A 10,180-nucleotide genomic window follows, 5' to 3' on the forward strand; every position below is an offset into this window, starting at 1 on the left:
TGACTTCCTTTATCAATAAAAATACTATATTTTTATATTTGAATAGTTTGTTTTTATGAGAGAAAAAAACACTAGCAGTGACTATAACAAAGTAAAAGGATAACATTTATAATTGGATGTTTTACACTGACCAAACAAGAAAGGGATCATTATTTGAAAATATGGATCATCAGTCATCGGCTGCAAAATAACACGGCAGATCTTGAAAAGTGGTATTTGCTCCCTTTTCTTCCGTTCTGATCCGTGACTCCGACCTCGTGATCCCATTGCACCCGCCACGCATCATAAATCTAAACCGTAAGTTAAATCAATGCGCTCTGCTCAGAAATGCTGACCTGACTTCTGATCTCCGTAGGTGTAAAGCGGAGTGTGGGTGCGAGGCGTGCAGAAACACCAGCGTGTCCATGGAGCGCGTGTGTTCCCTCAGCAGCCCCGACAGCAGCATCAGCACCAGCTCCTTCGCCTCCAACTCGCTCCAGTCCAGCCCCTCCCTCTCGCCGTGCAAGAGGCCCAACAGGTCAGCCGTCCGTGGAAGTGGTTCAACTGAGGAAGAAATGTGAAACAAAAAAATCCTGTGCTCAGTCATCTTCATGTCCCTCCCCCCCCCCCCCCCCATGTGTGTCCAGCATGTCGGAGGACGACGGGCACGTGAGCGGCCGCGACACAGTGGAAGGCTCCCCGGCGTCCGACGCGTCGACCTCCCCGCCCACCAACGGCCCCTACCGTTACCTCAACCGCAACAACCGCCCGGCCCTGGCCGCCGTGGTGGCGCCGCTACTGCCGTCCCCCGCGGCGCCGGACCGGAGCCCCCGCGGCGTCAGGACGATGGTGGTTCCGCCGATGAGAGCGCAGAACAACAACGGCCACGACGAGCGGCTTCAGAGGGCAGGTCAGTGCGAGCGACGGGGAACCAATATGTCTGTCCCGGTAAATTGATGCTCTCATGAAAACGTTGTCATCATCAACAAGCAGAGAAGTCCCCGCCCCCTCCCCTAAATGTGTCCTTCTCGCCACCTTGTCCCTCGGTCTGTCACCTGCACGCTGGCAGCGTCTGCTTTTGCAGGTCACGTGGCAGCGGTAGGGGCTTACCGCCCCCTAGTGGCTCATAGAGGCTATAACAGGTGATCAAGAGAAACCAACAGGACTTGTACCAACACCTCAAAGATGCATCCATAGGAGGCAAAGCTAACGTTGCCCCGAGAGTCCTTTTCTTTAATCGCTTTCCCTCCATCCATTAAATTATTGCTTTTCTTCCAGGAAAGATTCCAAGGAATAAAGAGCAAATGTTGAAATAGCCGGTGTGTTCGCTCCTCACCTCAGACGCCTGCACAGGTGTCTTTGTGTTCGCTTCAGTGAACCGGCTCGTTGAGCAGTCACTTTGGCTTTAACCTGTTAACCCCTCCAGTGACTCACCAACCCTTCAAACCAACATCTTAACTGCAGGGTTAAGTGTCTAAAACGAATCCCTCCACAACAGCAGAAGAGGGGAGGTTTACTGCAGCAAACGCATAGTTTCTAGAGTCTTCTTCGGAGGGAAAGGTGGATGCATACGACGTGGTGTTGACACTTTCTTTGCCGCTTCTTGCCGTGCAGCAAAAGTTTCCCGCGGGTACTGATCAGAGATCAGTGTCACCTTTTTTGTTCTCCGCCTCCTTTAAAACTCACTCCACCTATTTCTTTTTTTTCTTTTTTAATGGTGGAGTGAGTTTTAAACTGATGCAGATCAGAGTCCGAGGAGCAACTTTGCTCCTCGGGTGGCGTCAGTGCCGATCCCCTCTGTGTCCCCCTGCTGTCATCCCATCTCTTCCTGGCATGCACTCTGGTTTGTTGTTTGAAGTCTTTGTAATTTGTTTCGGTCGTCTTCACCTGCAGTCGTCAGGCCTTGTGGACTGAACATCTGTAGTTTTTTTGCAGTTTATTTATTAAAAAGTATAAAAATAATTAATTATATATATATATATTAAAAATGTTTGTGTGTTTGTCAGATCTGCTCACTCAATTCTGCCTTCTCCCTCTGTCCCAGTCTCAGAGTCCTGGTCCCGGTCCAAAGGGCGCTGCAGCCTCATCGGACAACAGAGCGCCGCCTCCTCCTTCCCCCTCCTTCCTGCTGCCCCGCTCCTCGCCCAGCAGCAAGTTCCAGGGCAGCAGCAGCAGCATCCTCTGGGCTTTGGACAGGTCGGTCAAGTTCTTGCTCTCTTTATGAAGCATTTAACTGGAGATGAACACTTCAAAAAACTCTCGGTGAATATTAATAGAATTGTGGGAGTTTTGAGACTTATAGATCGGGGTAAGCGCTGCAGAACGCTTGAGTACTTGTGTACTATCGCAGCACACAGCAGGAGTTGAAAAAAAGAAAATAAAGAATGTACACCTACTTTTATTTGTCCCTGTGGTGGAATTCTTCTCTGCATTTGACCCCTCCGTAGTTCTGAATGTTCTGACCCCTGAGCGTACACTAGCGGGCCGGTCGCTGGCTCACGCGTCGTACTTAACGGCTAGACCCGAGCGCGGTAGCCCACTTCTCACCTGACTCAGCGAGAAAGCAAAAAAAAGTTTTCCAAACAACAAGTCTGCGTAGAACCCTGTTTATCGGATGGTCACTGAGCCCCCCGGCCCCCTTCTCTCTCGCTCTCTCTCTCGCTCTCTCTCTCGCTCTCAGGTGCAGATGTACGGTTCGACCCACAGTGGCAAAGAGTGGAACGGCAACTATGGGCCTCTGCGGCCGCACGCCTACATCCCCCCCACGGTCCACACCTTCACCCACCTGCCGCACAGCAGCCCCACGCACACCTCGGCCGTGCCGCACGCCCTGCCCCCGCACGGCCTGCTCCAGTACCCCCCCGGGGGGCCGCTCGGCGCTCACCACCCGCACCCCATCCTCCCCTCCCACCCGCCTCTCCCAAATCTCCTGCAGCACAGCTACGGCCTCTCCCATCCCCAGGGAGGCGCCATCGTGCACCAGGTGACCGTGGGCATCAGTGCCCACCACCACCACCTGGGCCACCAGGCTCCGCTCCCACACAGGCTCCTCCCCTCCACAACCGTCCACCCGCACCACCAGCCCGGCTACGGCCACCCCCACCAGTTCAAGCCGCCCTTCCCGCCCCCTCACCCTTACATGGCCTCCCCGGCCGCCTACACCGGCTTCCCCCTGAGCCCCACCAAGCTCAGCCACCACCCGCAGTTCTCCTACATCTGAGGAGCCGGGCGGGGCCGCAGCGGTACCTTCCGGTGAGGAGGGGCAGCGGGAAATGGACCGGGGGCGCTGCGGCCTGGGCAGGCGGAGCCGGCGGCAGGGTGCAAAACGGACACTTTTGAGGATGATGACGGAGGTGGAGGAAGAGGAGGGTAAACGCGGTTGCGACGAGAGAGAGATGTATCGAAGGGGATTGAAAAAGAAGAAGAAATGTGAGTTAATGTTTTATGGCGTTGTCGAGGACAAATGAATTCAGATTGCCGGAGCAACTGAGAGACTTCCTGCAAAAATATCATGCGCGGAGAAAACGGCGATTGATTCAAGACGACGGAACTATATATTTCTTTGGAGAGGGCGCCGCGAGAGCGGATGACTTTGCAAAGTGAAGCCGAAGAAGACATGTTTGGTCCAGCGCGTGCTCGACGGGTCGCGCTCGGAGATTCTAACCTAATCAGAGGGCGGGGAAATCGTTGGTTGTTGCTGTTGGGGGAGGGGGGGGCGGCGCTCAAGCCCCCGGCCCCTCCCCCCTATATCTTTGTTGCCTTGTAGCATGCGCTCGCCGGTCTGATCTGTGTGTGTCGAAGCCATCGTAGTGCGTAGTAACCAGGATGCAACGCCGCCGCCGCCCTCGTGCCTTAAGAACACGAGTCTCTGACGCTACTTCAGGAGCTGATTATAGATTGTACATACAAAAAATAATTTAATTAAAATGAGCTTGCAGCACTTAACTCTGGACGCTCATTGGACGACTAACGCTTGCGGTCATGTATTATTAATATTGGCAAATGTTGGATGTCGGTTTGCTCCCGAAACTCAGAGGACGGATCTACGTTAGCTAGCGGTGGCACATTTAGGGCTTTGACTGAAATGAGCTTTTTATGTACATAAAGAGTGATTTGATATTTTGATAATAGATTTCTATTCACTATAGTACTTAATTCACAACAGTATTGTCACTGTTTACTGTAACTGCAATACAATCTAGATTGGCCTCTGGGTTGCCGTGTATTTTAACATATCTTTTTGGCATTTTGACATTTAGACTTAGGCGTCGATGCATTTTTAGTTTTTCGTTGAAGTAAACGCAGACGTTTTATTGTGTGTGTGTGTTTTCAGTTTTAAATGCTTCTCAGTGTTTGAGATAACCCATCAACTTACAGTATCATCGCCGGGCTTTTGAGTGTTTTTCCGAGGTGTTACGGTGTAATAGTTTTAAATATCCGTGGAAACGAACCTTTCTGTCCATGTATTGAAGTCCGTTTTGATACATTCCTTCAGGGTGGATGCATAGCCTCGTTGTTGTTTTTTCATGTGTGTGCGAGTGTGTGCGTTTTATGATTTCCAGTGTGTCGTAGAGCTGCGTCTTTACCCGTCGCATCTGCTGGTTTAAAAAAAAACAAAACATTAGCATTTCTTTTTCCTCAAATCGGCACCAAAGACAGTTCGTTAATCATTTCCGAGGCTCGCGGAGCTGCCGCCTGCAGCCTCGACTGTTGCAGTTATCGACTTTTGAATATATGTATTGTGAGATCTCTATTTAACAAGGAAAAAGAAGACAGAAAAAAAAGAGTGAGAGGTTGAGGTTTTTGTCATTTCTTTTTGGCAAATTGTATTTGGAATGTATAGATAATAATAAGCTGCTATGTACTGATTATCTGCCACTTCGTAGCTGTGAACTTAGAGGCGCAATCTCATTCTAGCCTGCGTCTGCTCTCTATTGTAGCTCCAGATACAATAGAAGTGTGTGTGTGTATTTTTGTTGTTTTTTCTTACATAGTATATATTGAATGCTATGCCTATATGCGAGTGCCTCTGTATATCGGCTGTGTTTTTGAAGTGTAAACTGCTGTACTCTGGAAGTTTTTCCTCTTTATTATTTTTTAATTCCGTTGCCTTTTTAGTTGTGTGTGTGTGTGTTCCCGTGCATTTAGTGTCAGTATTTCAAGCGTATGCCGTGAGATCCTGTGTTACCGCTGTTCTCCCGACTGCATTGCAGCTCTCCGTACTGTACGACTCGTGCCTTTCCGGGTGGTCTCGGTCCTCCGGAGGGGGATCAGCTCCTATTTTTCACATCACGAAAAAGAAAAAACCCAAAGTTGTTTGTTTGTTACACTTTAAGAATGGGTCTGGAAACAAGGTATTTTATTTCATTTCTAATTTTTTTTTTTACAGAATCCTAAGAAAGCACAAGTCAGGGAATGTTCTCTTGCGCTCACTGAGAGCTCGGTGCAGTTCTGACACACACACACCGGGTCGGGCCTGAAGACTCACACATGCAAAAGCTTTATCCTCATGAATGTTCTGGTGGAACTCGACACGTTTTTTGTTTGCAAACGAGTTACTTTGTTTTTGTGACGGCTGCACCGCTGTTTGTCTCATCGTCATCATCGTCATGTTGGGATTAGGACGTTGACGGTCTCCTGTATGCAGCTATGACCACGAGTCAATGTCATTGTGTGTCCCTTCAAAAGGCTTTATCCGTCAATCACACTCAAAGTTTAGGTCTAAAGTTTCCCTCTACGGCCGCCACCGAAACAAACAAACAAACAACACAACAACACAACAACGTTTGCTCAGATGTCTGACAAACTGCTGTTGTGCTACAAAACCAGTGCTCCAGTGTAGATGAATTATTGGTTAAGTAATAACAAGAGAATGTCAGTCAAAAACCATGCGCAAAGATGGCGTTGTAAAATAACTAAACTAGAGAAGCTTCTGGAGAAATGCTAGTGTGTGTGTGTATGTGTGTGTGTGTCATGGCGCTACTTGATGTTATTATTAATTATAATGGTTTAGCTGTATCGCTAAAGCAACGGAGGACGAGTGTTGTGTGCCCGTCTGAATATGCTACTGTTTTGACGAGACGGCGCAGAACCGCCTAGAATTATTACTGATGGTGTTTGTGTGTGTGTGTGTGTGTGTTTGTGTGTGTGTGTCACGGCACAGTAATATATGTATCTTCAAGGAAAATGTTTTCATTTTTGTTGGTGTTTTGTTTTTCCTCTAAATGTTATTTTAACCATGTGGTGTGCGGCCTCTCGTTGATTCCCCGAGATGGCTCTAGTCTGTCGGCTCAGTACCTGTGATGATGAGACCCCCCCCCTCCCCCCTCTTGCATTATGACAGATTAATCCCCCCCCCCCCCCTCCCAGGGATCTGGAATCTTAACCAGCACATGGAGCCAAGCAGCCCTAAATAACAACTCAGGCCGTAGGACTCGTTAAAAAGTTACTTCTAAAACATGTTTTTGGAGGAGGGGATGAACAAGGAAATATTTCAGATTTTTTTTTTTAAACAAACGAGGAGGACACAAGTACCCGTTGAGCAGGCGGTGGGTCTGAGCCGATCTGGGTGCTGGGTTGAATGACTTGTGCAGCATGTCGACTCCTAAGACACGTTTTTAGGATTTTGTACTGCACCGATCTAATCATCTGGTTGACGGTTATTGTATTCAGAACAGAAATATGTAGACACGATTCATAAATTGAAAACTGTTACTGTTCTTAGTATGTGTAGATCTGTGGCTTTTATGATATTTTTTTTAATTTACATTTTTTGTGTTGGTATTCTTAATGCTACACTAGTTTGACATGTAGCAAACTGCACTGTGCAATATACAACAATATGAGGACTGGGGAAATGATTATTGTTTTGGATGTGATAATGTGTGTGTCTTACCAGATTGCGGTAGTCCCCCCCCCCCCCCCCCCTTTCTAGTTCTCAGTGAGTTTCAATGTGACCAAGCCTTATGTACCTTGTCACAAAAAGCGGGTTCCTTCTTGGTGACTCTTTTTGGTGAGTGTCAAATTATGAATTGATGGTGTACTATGTCAAGATTCACTTTGAAAAATAAAAAAAAAGATCTTTTGCTTCAGTCTGTGTTCTTTATTGGAATACATGTTGTGTCGCAGGTATTAAACGCTTCTGTAATCGATCTGTATTGAAGAAGATTTGTAACCAGAGATTGAGACCATAAAGTCATGTTTGTAATGTTTACTGAGGGATGAATCGAAAGACTTCTATATAATCTGAATTCTTAATTTCCAGCTGACGCCCCCTGCTGGTCAGAGAATGCCAGTTTGAGACACTTCCGCATCAGCTTCATTTGAACCGCAGGTTGCCGCCGGACCCCTACCAGCTGCTAACGGCTAAAGTAGCTCTCCTCCGATCAGAGAAATCACTTTAATTAGAAACAAAATGGACAAAACCCCTTTTCCACACGTGAAGTTTAACACGCCGAAGTCCTCCACACAACCATCCACCGCGGTGGCTCACCAACTCTTGGTCCTGGACTCTATGGCAACGGGTGTAGAGATGAAATTACCTGAAGTATAAAACCTGATCAAATTAAATATTTGTCTCCTGATCTATGCTATGAATAAAATCTTATTCCAATTTTTATAATCAAAATAGCTAACAGCACATGTCCTGTTAAAACGAGGCAGAGCTGAGCTGTGCCTCATCAGACTGGGTCGAGCTAATTGACTCCAACTCGCTCTGAAAAAGCACTAAAGCTGAGTTCACAACAAAAGCATAGCGAATTTTTCGCGTGATCCCATGAAAGGTCAACGTACATACGCGATTGGTTGTGATGGACGCAAATTGCGCGGTGCGAAAATTCTCAACTTCGCCCAACGCCGAGATGCAAAAGCCAAGTAGTTGAGATGCTCCGTCGTTGGTAAATCGAACTGGCTGCCGCTGCTCTAGTAGCGCTGGAAGCGGCAGTTATTAAGACGGAGTGACCGAGCCGTGAGCCTACGGGTGATGTCCAGTGGCGGTCCATAGAGGGCGCTAAAAGAAGAAGAAAAAAATGTAATATATACTGTCAAAAAACATATACCAAATCTTGTACACCAGGAGGTGCAGAACCAGAGCCGGCAGGATCATGAAGGATCCTCACCACCCCAACAACAGACTGTGTTTGCTGGCTGCGTCAGGCAGGCGCGCCTCCGCACGCTTGAAGAGACAGAGAGAGAGAGACGAGTCTTTCTTCAGGCCATCAGATTGATTGAAACCCACCTCACCAGGACCCCCACATAGACCCACACACACCTGCCCACACACACACACACACACACACACACACACACACACACACTTACTGTTGTTTAGTGTGTGTTTTTTTTTGTACATTGTGTGTACTGCTTGCCTTTTTGCATTTGCTTGCACACATTGCCATCACTTTCACATGTGTGTGTGTAAACAAATGAATCTCTTGAATCTTGAATTTAAATAGTAAATATACCGTGTTGACGCGCTAAATGTGTGTGGGAGACCGTAAGCCCCTGTCAAAAACCACTTAAGTTAAATGTGACATAAATAATATATCGTCACGGAGAGAAGCCCCTCCCCATTTTACGGGTGCCAGCCCAACGTGTGTGTGCGGCAGCGAGCAAACATTTCACGGTCGTGGCGGATGAAACGTGAATCTTGAGGCGCAAAAATGTGCGCCCTGGTCAATCACATCGTTTCTTATTTCACGTGACTGGACTATTCGGCCAATCAGAGACCTTTATCGTTCCCTCAGCCCAGAGAGCTCCACGGAGCTACAGGAGCAGGTTGCTAACCGGAGCTGGTTAGCTGGAGGCTCAGTGAGTAATGCGCTGTTTAGTTTCCCCTGTCTGTCGTTCCAAAGTCCTGGGACTAAAACTCTCTGGACTACAATGGGGTGAGGGATCTAAAGAGCTCCAGACAAGTGTAAAGCACGAATCTTGCCGCAGTTATCTAGCTAAGAGCATGAAGCTAACTCGCTAACAGCATGAAGCTAACCCTGTTTGCAGAGCAGAGCAGCAGAAGGAGACCGAACTGGCATCGAAAACGCAACGAAGAAGTTCTGAAAAACAGACACATTCCCTCCAGAATAATGGCAACAGGCTGGTTACAGACATGATTGACTTTAACCAGAGAGTTATTGAGAAGTTTGACCACTTTAAAGAGAGGAGGCTACCTTTCTTTACACGTAGTGGGTCTACTCTGTCAAACACCCAATGTAACATGTGCTGCATCTCTTTCTGACTCTATTCTGCTCTGAACCTCTTTCATGTTAGGGTGAAACTCTTTTATTTTGCAAACCTCTGAAACTCAACCCAATGTTTCTTAAAGCATTCTGCTCTGAACTCAAAGTTACAGTGTGTTGATAGTTGTTATTGGACCGTGTTGAGCACGGTGTTTTCTTGAAATAAAGCGTTGTTTTTTACAATATTCTACTCAAAACCTCCTTTCTTCTCATTGTTGAGTGCTATTTTAACCGCGTCGCCCAACTGCGCCCCCCCCCCCCCCCCCAAATTTCACCAGCCGCCACTGGTGATGTCATGAACCCAGACATGAGGGAGTTGGATGTTTCGACGTTTGTGAGATATTCACAAGTCTAAAGCAGAACCAGTGGTTAGTTCTTCCGTGGTAGACGGCGGAAACGATAACTGTTTCCACGGAGTAAAACCACAGAGATAAGCCACGCCCCCTCTAAGTGACGCGAAAAAGCCACAACGCCAAGCGAGTAAATTCACGCAAAGAAAGCGTTGGGAATATTCACAAAGCTTTTGGTCTGAATGCAGCATAAGGCAAACAGTACCTCTGCCTCAAGGTAGGGGGCGTGCGAGGGCCCACGGGTCGGGTTTCTGCTTGTTGCTGCTACACTTAAACTAAAAGAAAAAAGGGATTTTCACAAATAGAGATTTCTGTCCAGAAGGATAGACGAATGGACCTAGCGTCGTCTGGAAGCTCTTTAACTTCTATCTCCAAAAGGCAGTGGACATTGCTGCTTTTTAATTTCAGAAAAATAATAAATAAGTTGGTTTCAACATTAAGATATTATAAATGTATTATAATAGAAGGACAATATTTTGAGATATATATAGGAATTCAAAAAAATACGCATGGGACCAAATGTTGCCTACGGCCACACCAGTCAGATGACGCCATGTCAGATCTAGGAAGCTAAGCAGGGTCGGGCCTGGTTAGCACTTGGATGGGAGACCGTCTGGG

The 10,180-nt window shown here is 47.4% G+C and overlaps 1 protein-coding gene across 2 annotated transcripts in view; it reads left to right on the forward strand.

The window, feature by feature from the left end:
* LOC130195166 (homeodomain-interacting protein kinase 3-like) overlaps positions 1 to 7,070 on the forward strand; it is a 28,185-nt gene extending 21,115 nt beyond the window's left edge. For both annotated transcript variants that reach the window (XM_056416514.1, XM_056416515.1), the window contains exons 15-18: positions 356 to 517; positions 627 to 889; positions 2,024 to 2,175; positions 2,660 to 7,070. In XM_056416514.1, the coding sequence (XP_056272489.1) occupies positions 356 to 517; positions 627 to 889; positions 2,024 to 2,175; positions 2,660 to 3,199 (1,117 nt within the window). In that variant the 3' untranslated portion in view covers positions 3,200 to 7,070. The remainder of the gene's footprint in view (positions 1 to 355; positions 518 to 626; positions 890 to 2,023; positions 2,176 to 2,659) is intronic.
* Positions 7,071 to 10,180: the final 3,110 nt, after the last annotated feature.

Source organism: Pseudoliparis swirei, chromosome 6 (genome assembly GCF_029220125.1).
Source record: "Pseudoliparis swirei isolate HS2019 ecotype Mariana Trench chromosome 6, NWPU_hadal_v1, whole genome shotgun sequence".
Lineage (NCBI taxonomy): Eukaryota > Metazoa > Chordata > Actinopteri > Perciformes > Liparidae > Pseudoliparis > Pseudoliparis swirei.